At 56.0% G+C, this 24,890-nt stretch overlaps 1 protein-coding gene across 4 annotated transcripts in view; it reads left to right on the top strand.

Moving 5' to 3' along the window:
* ABLIM2 (actin binding LIM protein family member 2) overlaps positions 1-24,690 on the top strand; it is a 135,596-nt gene extending 110,906 nt beyond the window's left edge. For all 4 annotated transcript variants that reach the window (XM_082727508.1, XM_082727510.1, XM_082727509.1 and 1 more), the window contains 5 exons: positions 5,651-5,712; positions 10,939-10,993; positions 12,317-12,324; positions 12,535-12,615; positions 22,827-24,690. In XM_082727508.1, coding sequence (XP_082583634.1) covers positions 5,651-5,712; positions 10,939-10,993; positions 12,317-12,324; positions 12,535-12,615; positions 22,827-22,940 — 320 coding nt within the window. In that variant the 3' untranslated portion in view covers positions 22,941-24,690. The remainder of the gene's footprint in view (positions 1-5,650; positions 5,713-10,938; positions 10,994-12,316; positions 12,325-12,534; positions 12,616-22,826) is intronic.
* Positions 24,691-24,890: the final 200 nt, after the last annotated feature.

Below are 24,890 nucleotides of genomic sequence, written 5' to 3'. Positions count from 1 at the left end.
CTCTCTGCCCCTGCTTCTGGCCAGCTCATGGAGAGAGCAGTGAGCACTCCAGAGATCAGGGACGGGACCCTGGCCCAGATAACAGTGTTGGCCTCTCATGGGAGAGACCACCCCCGGCTGCGAAAGTGGGGCATCCTTGGGCAAAGCCTACTGCCATTTGATGGGGAAATTTTAGCAAAATTCTCTGTGCCCTCTGTTTCCAGCAGGCTTATCCTCTGGGACTGGACAGAGTGTGGCCTCTGATTTTTTGTGGGCAGGGACCCAAGCTACAGGTGATGCAGAGTTTGGGGAAAGAAACCAATGTTTCAGCTCCGCGCCCCCCCCCCCCCCGCTCTCCTCCAAATTTGTGTTGGGGTCTTGAGATACCCATCCAACTGGAAGCTCTCTCTAGTCCCTCAACCCAGGCCAAGGGCTCTTTATAACCCTGTGTCCTTTCTTCCCTGTGGACTGTTCGCCCTTGGGGAGTGGGGTGCTAGGAGGATGCCCCTGGGCTTCCCTCACTTGCATGGGGCAGCTTCTTGGTGAGTGCTCCCCAGAGCACTGGGCGGACCTGGGCCTTCCCAGAGCAGCACCGTCTTCCCTCAGTGGGACGCAGCATTGCTCCTGGTGGGGTGGAGGGGATGACAGTGGCCACTGCTGATGTAGACAGTGACAGTGTCCTCGAGATCACAGGATGGGCCAGCAGAGAGTGCTAGATCTGGGTGCTGGTCCATGGACACTTGAATCTCAGCTTGTCACTTGCTGTGTGACTTTGGGCATTAGAGCAAACTCGTCTGTGTTTAAAATGGCCTCATCTGTAAAAACGGGGATGACCCCATCATGCTGGCAGGAAGCATCAGGGTTTCGGGCTCACCTGTGAGCCCTCGGGCATCCTGTCACCTGAGCCTCGGGGACGTCATGGCAATGCATGGTCAAGACCACAAGCCTAGCTGCCGTGTGCCCGTCTTGCTTGCTTCTGGAAGCCTGGAGCTTGGGTAATCCTCGGGTCTCCTGCTTATAGTCACTCAGAACTGAAGGCCGTTCCAGCCCCCTCCTGGACCCAAACCCCTGCAGGGCCATGGGGCTGCCAAGTTCCATATCCAGGCGTTGATGGAATATGTGCCCAGGGAAGGGCCTTCCTGTTCAGTTGTGCACAGGACCTCCCCAGAGATGGTCATGAGATGCTTGTTTCCAGCTGTAGCTGGGCCTCTCCTCGCATGTCCACCAGATCCACTGACCTCTGGCCAGCCAGCACAGAAGAACTACAAGACCCAAGGAGACTCTGCGCAGAATGCTGAGTGCAAGGCTGCCACAGGTGGGCTTCCAAGAGGAGGCGGCAAGGGAGTCTGTTTGCACTGAGTACGGACATGAGGATGGCTGGTGTTCAGTGCTTTTGGGACTGATGAGACTCAAAATTCCCCAGCTGCTGCCCAGTTCCAGGTACGACAGACCTACCTTCTCTCTTGTGCACACACACAGCACACACTCCCACAGCTACCTGCTGCCATCTGACCCACAGGTGCCCAGAAGACACCCACACCTGCAGACTCACACACGCACAGAGCCACTGGTGCAGACAGGATCACTGATTCATGAAGCCAGAAGTCCAAGGCTCTCATTTTATCCTCTGCAGGAGCACACATTGACCTTGAAGGGATCATTATTCTCACGGGGCCTCAGCTTCCTTACCTATAAGAGGAGGTCCCATGGAATGCACAGGCCTAAGAGGGCCAAGGAAAGTCTCTGAATGTGCAAAAGGCCTTTTTAAGCCAGCAGCTCTCAGCCCTGACTGCACTGGGACCTTTAAATGTCACTGGGACCTTTAAAATCTGCTTTAAAATCTGCTGATGGCTCCTCCTAGCCCCAGAGAGGCCAAGTTTGATGGGTCAACACGGCAGCTGGAGGGGAGGGGAAGATAGGGGAGTCTCCTCTCTCCCTGCTCATCCATACTAAGTATAACCCCAACACCCCCCCAAAAAAAAACAATACAGCAGACAAATTGCAGAAATCTTGAGGGTGGAAAGAGGAAGGTGGGCTGGCTAGGGACCTCAGGACTTGAAGGAAAACACTGGTCCCGTGTCTCCCATCTCCCATGCAGCAGCTCTGGGTGGCCAGGTGACATCTTCCTCCCCAGACTGCATGGGTAGGTATGAAGCAAGAGGTCTGGGGCGGCCGGGAGGATGGGCCCAGGAGACTCTCCCCATGGCAGCCATCTCCATGGCTGTCTCCCGAGGTGTCTCCCATCTCCACCTCGGGGCATGAGCAAACGGGGAAGCACACTCCCCCCCCCAACCCACAGGCCATCCCAGGAACCCCAGCTGGACTAGGCAGACCAGAAGAGCACATTGATAAGCATTCTGAAAACCACCTTGTCCTCGGAACCACAGGCTGTAATGCACCAGGCCCAGACAGGCAGCAGCTGCTCCAACAGAAGGCTCTTCCAGGATCCAGTGTCTTCTGATGTCATGTCTGGGAGATGATAGAGGACCACCACCTACACCAAGAGCCACTTGCCGATTTGAACCTGCAAAGACAAGTGGCAGATACAATGTTGACAAGAATCGGGTGTTGGGGTTCCCGGACAAGGATGTTTAGGGCAGCCACTCAGAAAATGCTTCAGCAGACAAGCACAAATTCTCTGGACACACCTGAAATAAAGAAAGGTAACCTCACCAAAGAAATAGACATTACCACCATCCCCCCCTCCGCAAAAAAGAGAATCAAGTGGAAACTATGAAACTGAAAGATAAAAATGACCAAAATTAAAAATTCACTGGATGGATTCAGAAACAGGATAGCAGAATACGGCAGAGTGGTCAGCAATCTCATAGATGGAGCAGCAGAAATGACTCTGTCTGAGCAACAGAGAGAAAACAGCAGGGAGAAACTGAACAGAGCCTCAGAGATCTGGGGGGAAGCATCTCACAGTAGAATTCTGAGAGGAGTGAAGACAGCAGGCTGGAAAAAGCATTCAAAGATACGGCTGAGGGATGCCTGGGTGGCTCAGTTTGTTAAGCGGCTGCCTTCGGCTCAGGTCATGATCCTAACGTCCTGGGATCGAGTCCCACATCAGGCTCCTTGCTTGGCAGGGAGCCTGCTTTTCCCTCTGCCTCTGCCTGCCTCTCTGTCTGCCTGTGCTCACTCTTTCTCTCTCTCTCTGACAAATAAATAAATAAAATCTTTAAAAAAACAAAACAAAAGAAAACCAAAAACAAAGATATGGCTGAACACTTGCCAACAGTGGCCAGAGACCTAAACCTACAGGTTCAAGAAACTTTAAGAACCCCGAGTAGGATGAATCCAAGGCACTTCACGCCCAATCCCTTACCACGAGAATGGCTGAAATCTGAAAGAGGGTGGCAGGTCTTGAGAGCTGCTGCAACAGAAGACAGATGGACTCCCTGGAGAACAAGGCCACCTGGAGACAGGGGGGTTCTCTGCAGAAGCCACAGGGCCAGAAGGAAGGGCCTATTTCCGTGTGCCAAAGGACGGTCCTGTTAACGCAAATTCTGCATTAAGGGAGCCCATCTTGCGGGAATGAATGGGGAAATTAAGAAATTCTCAAAGGAACACTAAGCATTTTTCACAAGCAGATGTTTAAAGAATCGCAGGCTGCAGGTGTCCAAGCAGAGAGACATGGTAAGAGAAGACTCTGGGCCTCGTAACAGAGAGGACATCTGAAGAGGTAAAAATGGGGCAAATATCATCTACTCTTCTCCTTTCCACGAGGTTCTGAAATCCTGTCTAATGGTTGAAGCAGAATTTGTGACATTATGCAATGGGGGCTCCAGGTAGGTAGAAGAGACACCCAGGACAGTTGTCATCACAAAGTCAGGAGAACAGAGTGACCTACTGAAGTAGGGTCTCTGGGCTTTATACAAAGCGGTCAGATGCAGAGACCACAGGGGGCAGCCTGAGCATGGGACCCTGTGACAGTGGTCTGGGTGACAGCAGCACCTCCAGGCATAGGACAGAGGTGAGGGCACTGCTCTTCTCAAGGTCCCCAACCATTGTGTCCATCAGAATGCCCTGGAGGGGTTGTAAACCACAGCACATGGGCCCCCAGCCCTGGGATTCCAAAGCAGGAGGTTGGGGGCAGGCCCTGAGAATTTGCCTCTTTACCCAATTCCAAGGGAGCCTGATGCTGCTGGTCAGGGATCCCACTTTGAGAACCACTGTTCTAGCATCTTTGTGGATCAGGAGCTCCTGTGTCTCAGTGGAGGGTCCCTCACATCCTCAACCCCACAACCTCACATCCCTGAGCATGACTGGCTCTATGTGTAAATTAGGAGGGAGCCCAGGACTGTAAGTTGGGGGCCTTGTCTGGCATCCCGGGGCTGTGTGACCATGGCCGGCCCCCTGATCTGGGCCTCGATTCCCCCTCTGTCGAATGGGAGTCTTCAGAGAGGCTAGGAGCAACAGGGGTGGCACGGCAGATCTAGTCCCTTGTCTCTCTTCTGTGTCCAGCTCCCCTGCCCCGCTCTTTTCAATGCTGGATTTCATATAAAATCTCTTTGCTAAAAGAAGTTTGAGAACCCTGACCTTGATGTAGCAAAAGACCCTTTCGGACCCACATCCGGGACCTTCCGACAGGCCATGTAGGTGCTAACAAGTACCCAGGATAGGTTCCCCAGCTGAGGCATCGCCACCAGTCTTTCCTGGGCCCACACGTGACCCGTGCAGAGTGTCGTCTCAGCCCCCAGAGTTTGTGAGGACTCCCTGAGAGGAAAGGCCTCTGGATGAGCCTCCTTGGGTCCTAGATTGGGTAGGCAGGCAGTTCTGTGCATGGTACCCACCTCAGCTCTGGCCAAGGCTCAGTTCTTGGTCGCATGGATGCACGTGGCCTTGTGGACACCAGGAGACGGGATCTGCCACCTACTGGGGCCAGACTAGTGGCCCCGCAGCTCCCACAGTGGGCACTGGGGTTTGGCCCTGTTTGTTATTGCCAGAGCTGATCAGGGTCAGCCTAGTGCTGGGAGCAATGACCCCAGGAGCTTCTCCCAGGAGAGGGAGGTCCTGCCCCTGCAGGGGGCTCAGCTCTGCCGTGCTGCACATATCCTTCCCCTGAGCCAGAAGGCCACAGCAGAGAACCCCCACACCACTCTCTCCAGACACATTGCAGAGGTTAACTGGGAGAGTCAGAGCCCGGGGCCCATGCAGGGCAGCCAGGAATGCGAGTGGTACAGCCGGTTCAACTGTGGGATTCCCGTGGTCTCAGACCCATCCTTTTTTGTTTCAAGAGGAGCCGAACTAGGATTTTAATGTGAAATCCCCCAATGGCAAATAGCTCACGATCATTTAAAAAACTAAAACAGTTTACAATCTTTGGTTGATGGCGGGCCTCCATTTGCTGCCCTGGCACAGGATGGCACAGCCCTTACCATACCCCCCATGGGGAGTCCTTCCTGCTCCTGTCCCCAGCTCTCTGGGTCTGCCGGATGAGGAACTCAGCCTGGGTGACAGGTGATGCCCAGGCCTGAGGCTGCCAGAAAACACAGGTGCCCAAGAGGGTGTCACGGGGTTCTTGGTGTCCTAGGCGGGCTCAGGGGCTTCATGTCCCTGCTGGCTGACTTCCTGGGGATGGAGGTCATGATGGAGGCAGGGCGTGGCCCCTCCAACAGGGGCGGGGCCTCCATGCGTGCATGACAGGGCTATGCTGTGTCTGTTTCAGGACTCCCCTATTCCAAATCTGACCCTCCCCCAGGACACGGAAAGAATGGCTTGGACCATCGGGTAGGTACTCAACGCCTCCTTGGCTCGCGGTATACTAACCATGCCACGCCAGGAGCCTGAGCATGGAGCCCATAGCTTCTTGACCCTGCAGCAGGAAGGAGGGGCCTGGGGACCCTGCTTGCCCACCGCCTCCACCTGCTGCCCTGCCTGGGGGCTGTGCTGGCCCCTCTGCAAACCACTGTCAGACTAGAACTGGGATCCCCTCCCTTCCTCCCGTCTAACCCCGCCCCTGGCTCCCAGGACACCCCTATGTGGGGGAGGGGGAGTATTCCAACCCAAGTCCCCTTCTGAACCACGCCCTCCTTCTGTGACCCAGAGCCTAGTGAGGGGCTTCCAGGATCAGCTAGTTGGTGAGCAACATGAGCCACGGATCCACTTCCTTCCTGGAGTGTATTGTCCCCTCACTGCCACTGCCTCCAGCTGTCACCATAATCAGTGCCATTTGCATCTGGGACCATTACCGTCACTGCTAATGCTGCCACTCGCGCCCATAACTTTCCTGGATCCCACACTTCCGTAGCTGGCTCTCTCTGGCTGCTCCCAGCTAAAGGCTGGTTGGACTTCCCCATTCTGCCTTCCCAATCTGGGATCTTGGAATGTGAGCCCAGAGAGTTTGGCGCCTGACTTGTCCCTACAGAGGGGCTGGGCGACTTTTTGTCACTGTTCCCACAGCTTCACTAGTCCCCATTGAGGACCCCTGGGGTGGGGCGGGCATGATGGTACCAGAGGTCCCCCCTATAAAACCCCAGGACACCCCCTCTCAGGCTGCCTCTCCCCTGTCTAAGGAGGTTTGTCCAAAACTGGGGCAAGTCATTCCACCAAAGAAGGTGCTCAGAATTCGAGGCCCTCGTGTGTTGCATAGCAGAGGTCTCACCAATAGTGTGTAACACCTGGACCACCGCCTCCGGTCACCAGGGCATACCTCGCCAGGGCCCAGCCACCTTTGCATGGCTTGACTCCAGGGAAGCCTCCTCCCCACTAACCACACTTCCCGTTCTGGAACAGGCTCGCTCAGGGCTCGCATGCCGCATGCTTCTCTCAAGTTTCTTCTAAGGATTTCTCCATGCTTCCTCTTCAGTGGACAGCAGGGTGGGCACGGCAAGGGCAGGGGGTAGGAGGACGTCCACAGGACCCCCATAGCACCAGGAAATGTCAACCCTTGGGCCTTAGGGTTGGGGACCTGAGGGTGGTGGGGAAGCCTTCCGGAATGTCCTCTGCACCTGGAACAGCTTTTCTGTGACTCGGGGGCCCAGGAGGGTAGCGGTGTTCTAGCCCTCAAGCCAAGTTCTGGGACTGTCCCTCAATATGTGGAAGACAATTAAGGGAGGAGCGCTCAACGTTTCTAGCCTTGGGGCCTGGGCCACACATCTTCTGGGGAGATGTCCTCCTTGGTTCATGCTGGAATGGCTTGGATCAATGCTCCCAGCACTTGCAGAAAAGGCCACAGCCGCCACACGCACCCAGCCCCAAATGAGCTGGGAACAGCCAATCAGATATTCCAGCATGGACACAGGCTTCACTCCCTCTCTCAGAACTAGGGAGAGCAGGGGCTAGACAGAGCTTTATAGAGTCTAGAGCTGAGCCTCGGAGAATGTTCCTTCTATGGTCTCAGGGTGGGAAGCCCATGTGTCCTGCATATGCTGGGGGGTGGTTGATCAAAGCGGGTGTGTCTTCTTGGGAAGATCTTTAGCTCTTCATGTTGCTGATATGGGAAATTGGGGACAAGCACTGGCGACTTCGCTTTAGGGTTCTTTTTCCCTGCAAAACTTCTTTTCCTGTTGTTGTTGTTGTTGTTTTCAGACGTTCTAAGACTTTTATGTAATTTTATGCCTATTTCTCAGTAGGAAGGCCAGATACTTGAGCCTTTGAATGATTAGCCTTTTACGGTGCGGCCATTCTCAGCACCTGGATGTGGTCACCCGCTACTGTCTATTGCCCACAGTCCTCACAAGCTACTTGTTAGGTTGGTTTTATTTTGTGTGTGTCTCTACTTCCGGAAAGGATTCTAGGCGGCCTGAAGGAAAAACAGAGGCACACTGAGACCAGAAACCCACCAACCCCAAACCACAAAGGGGCAGAGAAGGAAACTCTGAAAGAAATTATGTATCAGAATCCTATCAGAAACAAAAGAATATTGTATGAGCCAAACCTCTGGAGCTTAGCTTTGAGCTTCCTTGTAACCAGGGCAAAGAGGCAAACACGACCGGTGTGTAGTTCTTGTCCAGTGGAAGGAGATCCATTCATGGCGGGGGCAGGGTGAGGGGAGAGGTTTCAAGTTGTTGCTTTGAGAGAGATTTGGGGATCAGCACCCTGAGTCCCAGAGCCCATTTAATTGTCCCGCTAACCAGCCTGCCACAGAGCCCACTCATGACGGAAGCTCTCCTCTCTGTGGAATAGATTGTACAGTAGTCACCTGTCACAGGTGCTCCCATGGGTAAGGCATCGTGGCCCTCAGCATGTGTCCCCTGGTCTGTTATTAACAGAACGACCACTGGCCACTGACAGAAAAACCCTGATGGCGAATACGTAGAGACTGAATTCTCCTGCTGGATGACAGATTCTAATAGCAATAGAAGGGACTTTAGTTCATGATGACACTTCATTCAGCAGGCCTTCATACATTTAAGCACACCCAGCAGCATGCCTTTGCTGGGACCCTCATTAAATTTAAGATGGGAGGCACTTTCAATGTGGCATTTGGAGTCAGACGTGTGGATCCAATGAACAACAACAAAATAAGTAGTGAAAGTTGTTTGGAGCGACTGAATAGTGCAAACAGCAAGCCGTCTACTAGGTAGATGGGAAAAATCTTTATCTTTTGAATCAGGTTTTCATATGCCTGTAAAGCATTTGCAAAAATGCCTGTGTACAAGGAAACCTGAATAAAGAAGTCTGCTATTTTCCCATGGTGACACTAGAAAGGACACTTGCCACGCTGAGCCCCGAGTTCAAATCCCAGCTCTGCCACCAGCCTGGTGTATGTCTTCGGGAAAGTCACTTGTATTTCCTGAGTCTCTACTTCCTGGCTTTAAAAGAAGTTACCCTGACCTCTTAAGATCAGTGTGAGGATAAGTAACGGTTAAAACACGTGAAATATCCTAAGCTCTATAGCTTGGTTACTACAAGAGTAATTGTTACAAAAGCAAGTTCTAACCCCTTGTTCCTTCCACGCTGGTGGCTACTAAGTGGCATATTCCAGCTTGGCAGGACAGTAACAATGAGCCCTGAATGGGCTCATTTCATTCCTACTACTAACAATTCCAGTATCATCTTTGAGAAGCAAAAGACATAGGTTAAAACATTTACAGTTTTGTGTATTGCTATGTGATCTTGGGCTCATTCCTTGACCTCTCTGAGCCTCATCGATAAAACCACAAGGATGAAGCCCACCTCCTAGGCTCACAGCGAAACTTGTAGACCATATCTGTAGGGATTGTGGGCGACTAGTAAACTCCAAACCAATGGGAGAGGCAAATTAATCTGTTGCTTTTCAATTCTCTGGTGCTTCTCTTGAGAACCACAAGGGAATTAGCCAGTGGTGGGCCCGGTGACACTGCCCTTGTGGGCCTCCCCTGGGTACCCCATCTGTTAAGGAATGACCACAAGACTTCCTTGCACCAGAGAGGTCTTGGAGATCCTGGGCACTTAGAGGACCAAAGGTAAACTGCTTTTCCCCTGCTTTGGACTGATTCGGTCCCCCTCCCACCCACCCAGAAGATGCCTTTCCCTCTCTCCTGGGAGTCTCTGTCTGGCCTCAGAACCTGGCAGACCAGTGGACGCTCTAACTGCCGGAGGTGGTGGTGGTGACCCGAGTGTCAGTGGCCTGTGATGCAGGGCAGTGAGCACTAGGGGGAGGCCTCTCTCTTCCATATCACTGACGGGCCTGGTGATAGAGAAGGCGCCTGGAGAGCAGGTTGGTCTTGCCTTAGGCGGGAACCCGTTTCCGGACCAGACAGGTGCGCATAGGGGTGCTTCTCAGCGTCATGAGGAAATGTTTCAAAATCTGTCCTTGCAAACTGCTAAGGAGAGTGATTCTGTGACGGTCAGGAGAGTGGGTGGGGGTGAGGGCGCCTGGCCCAGGGCTGACCCTGGGTGAGGCGAGTGGGGCACTTGCCAAAAGGCTCCCTAATCAATGTAAATCTTGTTCTAAGGCAGTGTTTTCTAAAATCCAAGTCAATGCAAGAAAATTCATGGTGAACAAAACACCAGATATTTACATAGAGACCGGCTCCAACCCTCCACTTATGTGCTTGCCCGACTCACCCTCCTTGTCTCCTTTGTTTGGGATGAAGGACTTGGCACTTGTCCACTGCCCGCACATTCTCTGGGATGACACCTGCTCCTTGCAGGTCCTGTGCTTCCGGAACTAGTGCTGACCGTGTTTTACCAGTCGCCCTGTCCAGGGTGAGGCGTGACCCAGCCCTGGGACTGCAGGGCTCCCTTGAAGCCTCCACCCCCACCCCGCACGGAATCCCAGGGCCCATGTCAGACCCCAGAGCAGGTGCTCGGCCTGTAGGAGCCATGTTCTTCCAGCGGCTCTGTGGACCGGGGGCCATAGCAGAGCTGGACTCGTGGTATTGTGCCAGACATAGGAGTTGGGGGTAGAGATATAGGGGCTCAGCATCTGCTTTGGAGGCCCAGACCCACCCCCTTAGTAGTGGGTGGGGTGATTTTTCCCAGGCTAGTGGAAGTTAAGAGACTTCCCGACCTGGGTGGTGGAGTTGCATGGAAATGGCAGTCTGCTGACGACTGCCGTGAACGAGGGAGGCAGACACCTGAGACAGTGGCCTGTGTTCCTTCGGCATGTCCCCACCCGAGAGCCATCCTCTGTCACGGCCGCTAGGGAGCACAGAGCACTGTCTGGAAGCTATACGGACCGGCCCTCTTGGATGCCTGGGGACCACGGGGTCTGGAGGGGAGCAGAGGCCCCCGTGGGCTGGCCTCCACAGCAGGCTAGGCTGCACCCCTAGGGGGCCGTGGGGCGCAGGGAGGAGGCTTGGAAGGCGGGCAGAAGAGCTGGGCCAGGCAGGGTCTGTGCTGGCCTGGAAGGCAAGGGGGAGGCGTGCGAGCAAACCCGCCAAGGGTGTCTCAGCATGGCCCATCCAGAGCTGAGGCACCAGGGACTCTGGGGAGCCCACCGTCCTCCCACCCAGGCTGGACAGCACCAAGGCACAACCCCCCGCCCCAGCAACCTGCCTCCTGCCGCCTTCTCTCTTTCTCTTCCAGAATGCCAATCTGGCCCCTGGTGGAGCAGACCTGGATGCCAGCTGGGGCACGCGAGGTACAAGATGCGGGGACCCCCATGGGTCTCTGGCTGGGCAGGGGTCTCTTACACATTCCCACAATTCTGAGATGGGCCCCTCTGGGACCACGTGGCAAAGGCTCTGAACGTCGCGCAGTGGGGGGAAATGGGGGTACTCATTACCCCTTGGGGACCTGGTTACTTCCATTTTTATGTTACATGACGTGCTCCCTTCCCTCCTCCTCATCCTTGAGGACAGCTGACCCTGTCCCGATCCGTTGGTCACTCCGGTCACCCGGGGAGAGAGCTGTGTGTCAGAATCGCCGTCCTGTACCAGGACTGAGGCCAACCCCATCACCCACCATTACATTCTGTGGCAAAAGCGGGGGAAGCATCACAACAGAATGCCTCTGGGGTCTGAGTCAAATGAATTCAGGTCCCAGACTGCCTCCCACTCCTCCCGGCTGCGTGGGGCTCCCGGGCTTCGAAGCAGGAAGGTTGCTTGCCAGAAGCTGGTGCTCCTGGTGTGACCCCGGCTGCCTGGCAGGAGCCTGACTGGGCTTTGCTGGTTCTGAGCCCCTCCTGGGTGGGGTGCTCACTCGCCCCTGTCACCCCCGCATGGCAGGAGCGTGCACTCGTGGGCTACTGGCTCACGCCGGGGGCTCGCAGCCAGCCCCCTGCATGTGGCTCAGAGCTGGCACGTCTGGGTGTTGTGTGGGGCCCGCTGGGAAATTTGGGGACCGGCCCATGTCGCCAAGGCCCCTTGTCAGGGTCCCCCTCCCAAGACCAGCTTGTGGACCATGTCCTAGGGGTCTGCTTTCTACATGGGTTCTACGTGCCTTGTATGGATCAGAGGCCCTCTGATCCATACAAGTCTGTTTTCTGACATGGCAATTTTAGTCTGGCAGAAAAACCTTTTAAAAAGCGAGCGTGGGGGACTCAGTAATATAAAGGAGGAGCTACAGGGTCAAGAAGGTAAGAGAGTAACAGGCCAAGGGGTCAGACCCTGCGCAACTGTCCATTTCTGCAATGCCGCAATGCCCCCAAAACCACCCTGCAAGGTCGGCTCCTCAGGTGGGTAAACCGAGGCAGGCCGCGTTCTCAGGGCGGCCCGGAATCCAGAAAGACAGTATCGTGCCCGAGGAACATGGTGCTGCACCCGGCTCCCAGTCTGGCCTCCAGCCTCCTGACCATGCCTCCTGCTCCCCAGTTCCTTCCACAGAATCTGCCCCCCGAGGACTAGCGACCCAGTGCAGGGGGTGGAGGAGGGTGGTGTCCCCAGGACGGGACTGCTTCTGCCACTGGACCGCGTTCCCGCGCTTTCTAAACAGCCACGTGTGGCTTCTGCTCTGTCTCTTACAGAATACAAGGTAAGAGGGGCCGCCCGCTGCCACGCCGACCTCTTCCCGCCACCACACAGCTGCCCAGGTTAAAAGTTCCTTTTGTTGTGGTTTCCTATGAAATGTGTGTGTCCGATGCCGGCCCAAGTATGTACTTTCTCTGTTGGCCTTTGGCTCCGCCCTTTGGTCCCGGCCCACGCCTGCTCCCTGGGGTGAACCTGCAGCTTCCTCTCCCCACAGATCTATCCTTATGATGCCCTCATTGTCACCAACCGAATTCGTGTCAAACTGCCCAAGGACGTGGACCGGACCCGGCTGGAGGTAGGAGGGCATCTCAAGGGGTGGGGGGCACACATTCAGGCCTGGGGGGGGGGTCCTCTGCACGCATCTGTCCCCAGCATCAGCGCTGAGCACCCCCAGTGCTCCCACAGTGGGGGCCGCATGAGGCCCACAGTGGGCTCGGAGCCAACGCCCCAAGCTGTTTCAAGGGCCTGAGAACTAAGGAGTATGCCCCAACACAGACGGCTTTCTAAGGGCTCTAACTGCGTGCTTCTGCCAAGAAAGGCTTCATGACAATGCCGAGTGGGTGGTGCTGGTTTTTCCCCTGGGAACTGACACTGAGAAGATGGTCACAATCTTTGGCCTCTCGTTTGGCCACGTTCATACCAAGCGAGAATAATAAGCTCATCTTTAAGTAGAGGCTTTGAAGGCCCAGAGGGTGTCAGCTCAGAGGAGATATTGGGATGATATTTGTTGACTGAAAGGACTTGCAATGAGCCATGGTCCCGTGGGCGGACCTGCAGGACTCAGTCCCCCCATTGTCGTCCTGCCGGATAATCACTGTCCCTGCACAGGATCTCCCCTCCCGAGCCCTGTCAGCCACCATTTTGCTGGGCAGTGTGGGGTCTGGAGTCTCCTGGGGACCCAGGGCTGGCCCTGCCCCCATCTGTGCCCCAGGGCTGGGCCCCCCGGGAGGCTCAGGGAACATCTGAGGCCAAGTGTGTGTCCAGCCAGGGCGGGAGTCGCCAGACCTCCCTTCTGGGAGGGAATCGTAGGAGGGGCGCACAGCCAGAGCGGGAAGGGCTGCCAGGAAAAGTCGGGAGGCCAGGCGCATCTGTATGAGACTGCCACCTAAGAGGGGATGGCTGGCAGCCCCGGCAGGGAGCACTGGGGGTAGAGGGAGGGAGGCACATCCGCTGCTCAGGAAGAAATACAGGGCTGGCCTTTGAAGGAGGGATAGGACTCTCACCAGCAAAGAAGGGAGAGCAGGGAAGGGGCTTTCCAGGCCAAGGAACCCACAAGTAAAGGCTTCAAGGAGCGGGCATGGGGGGGGGGCACCTGCAGGTTGTCCCCAGGCAGGAAGGAAGCCTCACAGTGATGCTGGTCAGCCACCGATTTCCCCACACTATCTGACCTTGATGTGTGGGCCTCCAGATGAACATACAGCTTCTACTGAGGGGGTCTCTGGGGTCGTCACTCACAGCCGGGAACAGCAGCCCTCAGTGGGAGTAACGGTGGTGGGAGAGGGTCTGGGGATGCTGGTGTGGCTGCAGCCTTGGGCAGAGATACATCCATGTGGAACTTTCCTGTTGCAAGTGACCCAAAGTGACTCAAGCAAAAAGGGCCTAACCAGCTCATAGGGTTGAGCGGTCCCCCCAGGGCTGGCTCGGTCCTGCCTTGGGATCAGATTCCTTAGGGGAATCTTCGGGGTGCCTGCTGTGGGGGAGACGGGGTTCTGGGAAGCCTCAGTATGGGGTTCAGATATGAGAGTCCCCACTTGCTCCGCAGCGGACATGCTCTTTGCCTCCTGCTCAGTGGAGTCCTTGTTAGTCGTGTGGTCATGTCCCCAGCCTGGAGGGTGCCTGTTTGCTGTGTGTTTTTGTTCCTTAAAGGGCCAAGCCCTGTGGGCTGGTTGCCTCATGGAGAGAGCTGAGCCCAGAACAAGATGCCCGGGGTTCCTGGGGCCTGGGGCCAGGAGCTCGTTAGGACTAGCCGTTTCCCTCTAGGGACTAGGTTGCCCTTTAAATGACACCCCCTTTTCTTTTTGCTAAATATCAGATAAAAGGTGCAAAATAGTGGTTAGTGCCTCTAAATACTTCCTTTGAGCAAACTCGGAGGACAGGGTCATGGGTTTAATCATGCATTCTCCAAGAACACACCCAAGGGTGCGTCTCTGTATTCACTCTCCTGTCATCCCCGCCAAGCCGGAAGGCAAGCTGGAAATGTTTCCAGCGGTGGGGCACGTCCCACATTCTTCTGGGCTGGAGCTGGGAGGTGAGCCAGGAATGGTCTAGGAGGGGCTGTATCCCAGCAGGACAGGAGGGCCCCTGATGTTTTTATTTCAGGGGAGAGAGCTTTATTTTTAATATAAAAACATTTTATAACTCTTGTAGAACTCCAGAAAAATGCAAAGAAGAAGGCAAACATCACACGGAATTCCCCCACCAAGTTATAACTCCTGTTGGCCCCACGCTGGTGGACATGATTCTGGAGATCTCTTTTGGCACAAATACCCAAAATTGCTGAATTCCATTTTTGATGAGTAGCTTCATACTGTTTATGGAATTTGATATCAGCTTTTTTCTTTTAAGATTTTATTTATTCATTTGACAGAGAGAGATCACAAGTAGGCAGAGAGGCAGGCCGAGAGAGAAAGGAGGAAGCAGGCTCTCTGCGGAGCAGAGAGCCCGATGCAGGGCTCCATCCCAGGACCCTGGGACTATGACCTGAGCCAAAGGCAGAGGCCTTAGCCCACTGAGCCACCCAGGTGCCCCCTGATATCAGCTTTTTAAAAAAGATTTTATTTATTCATTTATTGGGGGGAGCAGCGTGAGCACAAGCAAGGGAAGCAGCAGAGGGAGAGGGAGAAGCAGGCTCGGTCATGTTCTTGACTCTTGCTCCCAGAATGCTTAGCTGACTCTCTCCTTCATTTGCTGACTATGTTTCAGGCCCTGAGCTGGGTCCTGGGATGTGTGATGAGCAGACACAGGCCTGAGCTCTGCCTTCCCAGACTCAGTCTGATGCAGGAGGCAGAATCAACCAACTGATAACCCAAATGAGTATGTGATAAGGGTTCTAAAGGGGAGGAATATGGGCCATCAACAGTGGGTAAAAGTTAACTGGGAAAAAGGAAGTAACTGGGTAAAAGGAAATGTGTTGGGGTGTGTGTGTGTGTGTGTGTGTCCATATATGCATGTGTTTAAGATGAGGGAGTCCCACAGAAAGAAAATTCCAGGAAGAGCAGCCAGTATGTGCAAAGACCCTGGGGCAGGAAGCCACAGGAGCTCTTTGAGGAAGAACTTTAGGAGGCTAAGGTGTCTGTACTTGAGCAGGGTGAAGGTAAGAATGGGCCCAGGTCTTGCCAGGCTCGGGCCACGTTAAGCAGTTTGGATTTTAGTCTTAAGGACAATGGCTTTTAATTTGAGGGACTTCATGATCAGATTTGTAATTCAAAACAGCAGCAAGGCTGCACCGTGAAGCCCAGACTGGCCCTGTAGGTGCAGGGAGACTGGGAAGCAATGGAGTCATCCAGGCAAGAGATGCGGGCATCTTGGACAGTGTGGTGGCAGTGCTGAGGCGCGCAGTGGGTGGATTTGGGTTTTGGGCACTATTTGGGACGTCAAGGTGGCAGGACTGAGTCATGGAGCGTGCAGTGTGGCAAGGGGCAGGGACACATTTAGAGTCACTCCAGGGTGTTGGCATGGGGTGGTGGCTGTGCTGGTGGTCCCTGGATGGAGTGGGATGTGCCGGGACCCTAACAATCACAGACACGATAGGGCTTGGCTGGGGGAATTCAGGATGCTTAGCCTTGCAAAATGAAAGGGGCCTAATAGGAGCCCGTAGCACAGAGCCCGTAGGTATTCTGAGATATTGGTGCCATTTGGGGAAAGAATGGCTGTCCTCCGCAGCTCAGGAAGTATGGTTCCAGGGACGTGTGGTCAGAGGAACCATGTAACCCCGATAGGCAGGCAGGCTTCCCAGGAGACCCATCGGGGGCCCGGCTGAGTGCCATTCCTGAGATCCAGGGCTCTCTGTCCTAGAGGTTCTGGACCCTGGCTCCTGTCCCAAGGGCTGACCTGAAGACCTCATGCATTGGAGACTCTCACATCCTTCCTGCATTTGGAAGTTACCCTCTGAGGATTTGCTTCTAGGAGCTTCCAGGAGCCTTGACTGTCCCTGGGCAGAATCAGATATCCTGGGGCCACTCCCTGCACATCTCTGCCCAGCACTTGCCAGAAGACATCACTGTTCTGTTCATACACCAGTGTCTTGTTGCACGAGGATGGCATCCCGGGGAAGAGAGGGCACACTTAGCATCCGGATGTCCTGGCGGGTGTGCCCTGATCCTCAGTCCTCACTGAGGGACATTCTGCTGTGTAGGTAGAACGCTGTATCAGCCAAGTCCTCCAGAGAGACAGAGCCAGTGGGAGATAAAGAGGGGAGCGCGCAGACACGAACATGGCCGTTTATTTTCAGAAACTGGCTTGAGTAGTCATGGGGGCAGGCAGGTCTGAAATCTGTAGGGCAGGCTGATGTGCTGGAGACCCAGGCCCGAGCTGACACTTCGAAGCAGAATTTCTTTCCCGGGAAGCAGGCAGGTTTTGCTCTCAAGGCCTCCAGCAGATGGGATGAGCCCCCCGCCCTGTCCCTGTTACTGAGGCTAAACTTTACTAACATGAGCCACATCTACAGAATGTCTTCCTAGCAGCCCCAAGATTAGGGTTTGGCCAAAGAGCCAGGCACCATGCCTGGCGAGGCTGGGACAGAAAGGGTAGTTTCCAGGGAAGCCACCGAGAGAATGGGAACAAAAGGGGCTTCTAGTCCAGCCGGGGCCTGGGGGCTGGCCCAGGGAGTCCCTGGAGGACCCTCCAGACTCGCCATCTTCTCTCCAGGGTTTGCAAGTGCTCAGGTCAGCAAGGAGTCTGTGGCTTCCGGACTGCCCCCACCAGACCTTGAGGCTGAATGCGCTTCTGAGTTTGCCCCAGCAGTAAGAACCCAAGTCAGAATGCGACTGGAAAGGAAGGACCCTGCAGTTAAGAATGTGTCCTTTGTTTAAACTCATCCAACCGGTCTAGTGAGAACCTGATAGACTGATGGCAGCAGCCGAGGGAGAGCGTGCCCAGCGCACGGGCGTGGGCTGCACCAGAATCTGGCATCTTGGGGGCTCCCAGGTCCGAGGCTGAGCAGTGCTCCCAGGCCAGGCCGAGGGGCAGAGCTTGCAAGAGTGGAGGATGGTGAGCGAAGAGGGAACCACAGGGGAGAGTGGGGTACGCAGACCCCGTGGAGAGGGGAAGAGGTTGGGAGACAGTAGGACAGGGATAGGGGGAACAGACATTTGGATTTAGGGATACACGTGACCAACCCAGATCATCCCTGGAGGAGGGAGGGAGGGAGACTGGGCTGAAGGGGCAGGCCCATACCCACCCTCATGGAGCTGGGAGCCGGATGAGGTCATCAGTAACCAGGTCAGTAGGGGCCTGATTGGCTAGGGCAACACGGGAAGGCTCCCTGGAGAAGCGACATTTGAGCTGGGTCATGTAGGATAAGAAGGAGCCGTTGTGCTAAGGGAGAGAAAGCACTGCAGGCCTTGGGGTGGCAAAGATCCTGACATGTTCTAGAGCCCCCTTGGAGCAGAGTGGCGGTGGGAGAGGTGGGCAAGGACACCTGGTGTGCAGGGCCTCGTGGTGCAGGGCCTCGAACCACTGGACACCATGTCACTCCACCTGGCGTGGCCTGCGTCCCCTCCCTGCCACATGGGCTCTGGGAGGGCTCACGGGACAGTAAGTGGAGCATTCGCAGCACTCCCCAGACAGGCCAAGCTTCATAGATAGCGGGGGCCATTGTTGTGATGATAGTGATGAGCTCGGTCCTCCTGTGAAAAGCGGCCCCTCGCTGGCCCAGGAGAGGCAGGCTGAGCGAACCTGCAGCCTGAGCCCCCACCCCAGCCCCGGGCTGCCGACATGGGTGCATGGGCTGGCCTTGCCTCATGGGATGGGCAGAAGGAACGGCTAAGGGTCAGCCGGGCCCCTCCCAGGAGAACCACTGAGCTTAGAGAAGTGAGGGGCTGCTGGAAGTGCCCGGCGGGGTGAAGGCCACAGGAGGGCAGACTGGTCGCAGCGTGGGGCAGAGGGGGCATGGCCCCGAGGGGGGGCTCTGGCCACTGGGCCCCCTCTAAGCTCCCTGGTCCAGACCTGCAGCTTCCTGGCTGTGTGACCTTGGGCGAGGCCCATGCCCTCTCTGAGCCAGGGTTTCCTGGGGCAATAAAAGGAGGAGAATCTCAGGATGTGAGGATGGCAGCAGGTGCAGTGAAGGCTTTCAGCTCAGCCTGACTCACGGTCCTCGGTCAGTGCAGGAGAATTGTGCAGTTTGCCTCCTGCACTGGGGTCCTGGCGTGGGCCTCACGGTGTCCACGGAGCTCCCTGACACTGGACACCAAGACTGTATGAGAGATGTGTTTCTACCGGGATGGGCTGCTTCACCCATGTTACCCAGAAAAAGCTGGGGATTTCTGCCCCCAAAGGGATAGCTTAGATGGCCAGGCTTCAGGATAGCTCAGGCAGGCCTGAGTTGGGCCCTCATTCCATGGGAAGCTCTGGGCAACTGCCGGGCTGAGCCGCACAGTGGTCTGGGAGCACAGTGCTCTGGGCCCCCAGGCGGAGTTCCAACGTGCCCTTTGCAGGCTCTGTGACACCGAAGCATCTCCTGCCTACAGCTAGGTCTGCAGCCTTGCAGAAAGGAGGTAACTATGGGAGTGGCCTGTGTCTCCTCGGATGAGCTCCTGCAGCGGGCAGGTGGTTGGTCCTTATGACTCACATGTTCGGGGAGCCTCCACCAAGGGCACCAGATCAGAGTGAAGTCAGAGGTTCGTCTCCCTCAGAAAACCCCCTTCTAGTCCCAAGAGACTGGCAGAAAGATCATTAATGCTTTATAAGGCAATGAGGCTTCTGGGTCACAGGTGTCCCATTAACAGGGCCCTCCTGGATCATCCCACAGCCCTCACTGGGACCCAACTCCCTAACTCTGCCCTCAGTGACATCGCAGTGGCAGCTTGAAACTGGGGCTAGTGTGAGAACGAGGTGTGGGGAGCTTGTGGCGAGGGTACAATCAGGAGAGGCTTCCTGGAGGAGCCGTGGTCCATGGCCAGGTCTGAGCAGTGAGCACATATGTGAGTATGCCACGTTGCGGAAATGGTCTCCCCAGGGGCACTTCTTGGGGAGCCCAGTGCACTCCAGGAATGAGGCTGTGTCAGAATGAAGCCAAGCCACCCCTCTACAAAGGTGTCCCACCCTGGGCTTCCTCCCTACTCGCTCAGAAAGGAGCTTGGCCATGCCTGACTTTGGCAAGCGCCTGGGGGTTGGGTTGCCCCTCCTCCTGGGGAGCTAGGGCCAGGGGAGTTGGCCTGGGGCCAGAAAGCTGGCTTCGGCCCCTGGGGTGAGCTGTGGCTCACCTGTTCTACCTGCCATGAGGTACGGGGTGAAGGAAGATACTACGCTCCTGAGTAGACTCAGGAGACCACTTCTGCAAGGTGGCAGGGGCCCTACGTGCTTTTCTGGGGGTCTGCTGACATACGACCCCTCCGGGCAAGTGTCATGCAGGGACAGGCCCCCTGGGACTCCGGTCCTGGCTCCATCCTGGTCCATCTGCGCCGTGTGACCTGACTTGGGTTACGACTCTAGAAAATGGGAAGAAGCACATCTGGGTCTTCATGTGCTCTTCCACCTTTCGAATGTCAGCCCCTCCGGCTCACTGCTCAGACCTGGCCGTGGATGGCGGCTCCTCCAGGAAGCCTCTCCTGATTGTACCCTCACCACAAAGTCCCAGAGCCCCCAGGCTTCCTTCTCACACCAACCCCAGTTTCAAGCCCCATGACCCTGAGCAAGTTTATCTCGAATGCCTCAGCTGCTTCTCACCTAGGTGGCAGGGGAGACGCATCAGGGCGAGCTCCCCTCTTTCTCCTAAGCCCACCCTGTCTTCCCTGCTCGCCGTGGGCTCCTGGGGGCAGCAGGAATGTGGGACTGCATCATCAAGATTAAGTACACATTGCACCCCGGGCCCCCACAGGGAGCCCAAAAGGCGGGAGCCAACCTTGAATATTTTCAGGGCTGGGTCGGGCCTCCTGCCCGAGGACAGACCAGCCGCCCCCAGCAGCCCGCTTGTGTTCAGGCACTGGGCATGCACCATACCAGCTCCTCTGGCCCTCCGGTCTGCCTGACTCTCTCCTGCCACTGCTCCATCACATGTCCCCAGAGTACAGGTCCTGAGGGTGTGCCTTTCCGTGGTCACTGGACCTGGGCTCTTTCCGATGCACTTCCCAGGCCAGCTTGGTGCCGAGGGTGCAGGTGAGCTGCGTGGGACCTGCAGGGACAGGGCTCTCTGCCTCTCCCCGCTCCCCCAGGACGTCTCCCAGCTGCCACAGTCCCCCTTGTCCTGGGTGAGGTGGGCCCCTAGGCTTGAGCACACAGTCCCCCCTCGGCACTGTCCTCCCACTGCTGGGGTGCCATGCCTCCCGCTCATCCCCCTCCTGCGTATCCCCAACCTGATGACCTCCTCAAATGGCTCAGCCTGGAGGTCCCTGCCTACTCAGCAGGGCCACCTGGGGGCATCTCTTGGGTCATCCACTGAGGACAGCATGGAGAAAGTGAGACGCCCTCCCCCGACGCCAGCTTCGGGCTCTGGACAATCCCTGGATCCCCTGCACGGCTGTCTGCTCCCCCAGGGGCCTGGGATCCTGTCCCAGCCAGGCCACTGGTCGGTGCCAAGAGCAGGGGACATAGTTTGGCTCTTGTCCTGTCCTCTTCACATTGCGGTTGCCCCACGGTGATGGGGAAAGGTTGTGATTTGGTACCTAGAAGTGGGGTGCTGTTGTCTGATGACAATTCCGTGTCTCCATGGACTGGCTGTGAGCCCCATGGCATGCTGGTGTCCGTGCCATGTGGACAGTTCATTTCTGCGGCACACCAGGATCTCTCCCTGTGCTCAAGCTCAAGAGAGCAGTGGGCAGCCAGCCCCTTGCCGGCAGAGTCTCGCTGGATTGGGGTGTTTGTGTGTGTGTGTGTGTGTGCGTGTGTTTCTGTGTGTGTCTATGTATCTCTGTGTGTGTATGTGTGTTCTGTGTCCGTGTGTGTGTATCTATGCATCTCTGTGTCTGTGTGTGTCTGTGTGTGTGCTTGGGGGTCTCTCTGTGTCTGTATGTGTGTCCACGTACCTGTGTGTTCATGTGTCCATGTGTCTGTGTGTGTGTGTCTGTATGTCCACGTATCTCTGGGTCCACATATCTCTGTGTCTGTGTGTGTGTCTGTGTCTCTGTGTGTGTCTGTGCGTCTCTGTGTCAGTGTGTGTGCTGAGTGTCTCTGTGTATGTGTGTGTCTGTGTCTGTGTGTCTGTGTGTGTGTCTGTGTCTCTGTGTGTGTCTGTGCGTCTCTGTGTCAGTGTGTGTGCTGAGTGTCTCTGTGTATGTGTGTGTCTGTGTCTGTGTGTCTGTGTGTGTGTCTGTGTGTCCATGTGTCCTTGTGTGTGTCTCTGTCTGTGTGTCCGTGTGTCCGTGTGTGCGTGCACATGAATGCACTGAGTATTCGGGGCCCCGATTCAACGAGGAGGCCCTTCGGTGACTCACAGGAGAATGAGTGCAGTCCTGGGTTCCCTCCTCCGGATCACGCCGACATCCGGCTCTAAAACCCGCTGCCTACCGCACGGATATAGGGACTTTTGTGAAGCCACGAACAGTCAGCATGGGTGTCTGTGCTTTTCCTAGTTCACCAAATGTCTTCACCTCTGTTTCTCTCTGGACCATCACAACCCTTAGGATGAGTAGTTTTGTTTTAAAGCCAAGGAAACCGCATGGGTGGGAGTGACAAGAATTGTTTGCTTTCATTGTAAAATTCCTGTCACATTCACCCCGTGTGCAGCCACCTCCTCAATCAAGTTCTGGAATGTTTTCATCCCCCTGAAAGGAAATGCTGCCCGTCGAGCAGTCTCTCCCCACTCCCGTCCGTCCCCAGCCCCTGGCAGCCACTTCGTTCTTGGTCCCTGTGGATTGCCCCTTCCTGAAGCTTCGCAGAAACAGAACCACACACTCTAGGGGCCCTTTGCATTCAGCCTCCTTCCCCGGCCCTCCTGTCACATGTCTTAACCGCGTTGCCCTGTGCATCAGGCCTTCGCGGCTTATCGTGGATGGAATGTGCTCCACTCTGTGTGCACGGACCCCACTTAGGCAGCTGGGTATTTCGTGTTGTGGCCACTGGGGGTAATTCTGCAAATGGGGGTGCACAGGAGGACCCTGTGTGAGTCCTGTTCGGTCGGGCCCCTAAGCAAGTCTCTTTCTCTAGGCTCAGTGACCAGCGCTGCAGCGTGGGAATAGCAGGGATGCAGAGGGAACGCAGGGAACTAGATGGCCCCATAGGGCACATGGTGGGGGGCATGGCCGCCTGGACGCCGATCCTGCCTGCGGACTGCCCAGCAGCACGGAGCTGGTCTTGCAGCGCGCGTTGCAGAGCTGCTCACTGCTCCCCTCTGGGTTTTCCTGTGGTTTGCAGAGGCACCTGTCGCCCGAGGATTTCCAGGAAGTGTTTGGGATGAGCATGGAAGAGTTTGACCGCCTGGCCCTCTGGAAGAGGAATGACCTCAAGAAGAAAGCCCTACTGTTTTGACTGCCACCAGCGTGTGTGACCACGTGCACACCTGGCGGCAGAGCACGGGACGCCTGGCGAGAACCACAAAAACCCCTCCGATTGCACCTGGCTCTGGCTTCTCTGTGTCCACGAGGGGGCGGGCGATGGGCCCCTGGAGAGGGCTGGGCTGGAGGCCGGGCAGGAGGAGGTCCCGGAGCCAGTGCGACCTCTGTTTCCGCCAGCAATGCTCCTGCCCCTGGTTCAGAGCCCAGATGCCTTGCTTTGCACGGCTCCTTCCCCGCTGTTGCTTGGCGTCAAGGAGATGCTGCAAAGTAGTGGTCCCAGGAGATCAAGGGACATTTACACGGGGTGTAGCCCGCCTTCCCAAACCCCTGTGCAGTGCCCTAGCCCCCCGCACGAGGCCCTGGGGGCACAGAGGTGCCTGGGACTTGGGATTTCAGGAGGTTGGTCGATGACAGTCGCTGACACAATCACAGACAGATGGGCGTCTGGCTCCTAGGGTCTGCTCGCCCCCCACCCATTCGCTTAGCCCCCCAACCCGGGGGGAGGCACAGCCTTGTGCACAGACAGACCAGGCCAGGGAGGGGGCCGCAGAGCGCCCAGGGCTGCATGAAGTCAAGCGTGGGGTGCACGATTTTTGCAACCGCTTGTGACGCATCTGTTTTTAGGGACAAACGTCAGCCTGACAGGGTACCTTCGGCCAGGGCCCTCCATGCACTGCATTTTTCTTCCGAATCATCCCCTGGATGCCTAAATGATATCTTTAAAGTGACACAGAAGTTTTTATTTTATTAAAGAGCATAGCCTACTTAAACATAAGACGACATATATAGAGTTCCCTTGTACGGGCCTGCGGAAGGGGAACGCCTCCAGCCTTATTCTCCACTGTCCGGATCTGTGTGTTTTTGCTTTTTCGTGGGCTCCTAGCCCCTAGGGCTCCTTGCCAGTTTTCTTTCCATGGTTGTTGTTGTTGTTATTGTTGCTTTCTTTTTCACCTGTCCCACAGGTGCCCTGAAGGGCCGTCCTCGCCCGTGTGATGCTGTCTGTACGTGTAGCCGCCACTGTCCGCCTCGCTGTTACTCTCCGCGTCTTGGAGAGAAAACGCCCTCTTCTGATGGCCAAAGCCCCAGAATAAAGGATTTCCATGCACCCAGCCTAAAACCCAACATAGCCCTTGCCGTGCCCGTCTTTCCTGCAGTGAAACATAGCCCCCCAGGGTTGAAGCCTCGTGCGTGCCTATGCGGTCCCGAGACAGGCACCTGGCCGCTGGGGAAGGAAGAGGGAGACGCCACCCTCTTCTGTCCTGTGAGGTTGGCACAGGGTCCCGCTGCAGAAGGCTAGCCACCCCCTTTGCCCCCGCAAAGGCGTCCCTATCTATGATGAGGCATGGGAAGTGCTAACGCCTATCACAGGATGCTTGTAATGTGGGTGGAAAGATTTACGAAACACTGGGAAGGTGTCACCCAAGTCTGCTCCCCTGTCTCCTGCAGAGCTGTGTCTTTCTGTGTGTCCTGGCCGTCCCGTCTGTGAGTCAGCGTGACTCCGATCCCTCCAGCCCCACCACACACCCCATTGCACACCGGCTTCCCACCAGCCCGGCTCGGCCAGGGAGGCAAGTTTCTGGCACTTGATACACTTCCTTCCCTTTAGCAATCTGAGCCCCGTGCAAATGGAAACCCCCGTTTTTTCATTAGTGCAATGTCCCGTCAGCTCCCAGGGGAGCCCAGAAAAATAAAGGACGGTGTACCCTAATTCGTGAAAGTGAAAACCACTTTGCCGCGTGTGTCATTTCTCAGCACACAGGCCCCTTTCGGCTGATGGCTCATGAGGAGAGTTTCTGTGGAAAGCAGCAGCACCCCACAGGGCAGGGGAGGCTTTCCGACCAAAGTCTTGACAGCGAGGAAGCATTCCTAGTGGCCAATGAAGGGAAGGGCATTCAGGCTGAGGGAATAGCAGGAGCAGACACAC

The sequence above is a fragment of the Mustela nivalis genome, assembly GCF_964662115.1.
Source record: "Mustela nivalis genome assembly, chromosome: 4".
Classification (NCBI taxonomy): domain Eukaryota; kingdom Metazoa; phylum Chordata; class Mammalia; order Carnivora; family Mustelidae; genus Mustela; species Mustela nivalis.
The sequence above is the reverse complement of the archived record's forward strand: the minus strand, read 5'-3'. Positions and strand labels throughout refer to the sequence as shown.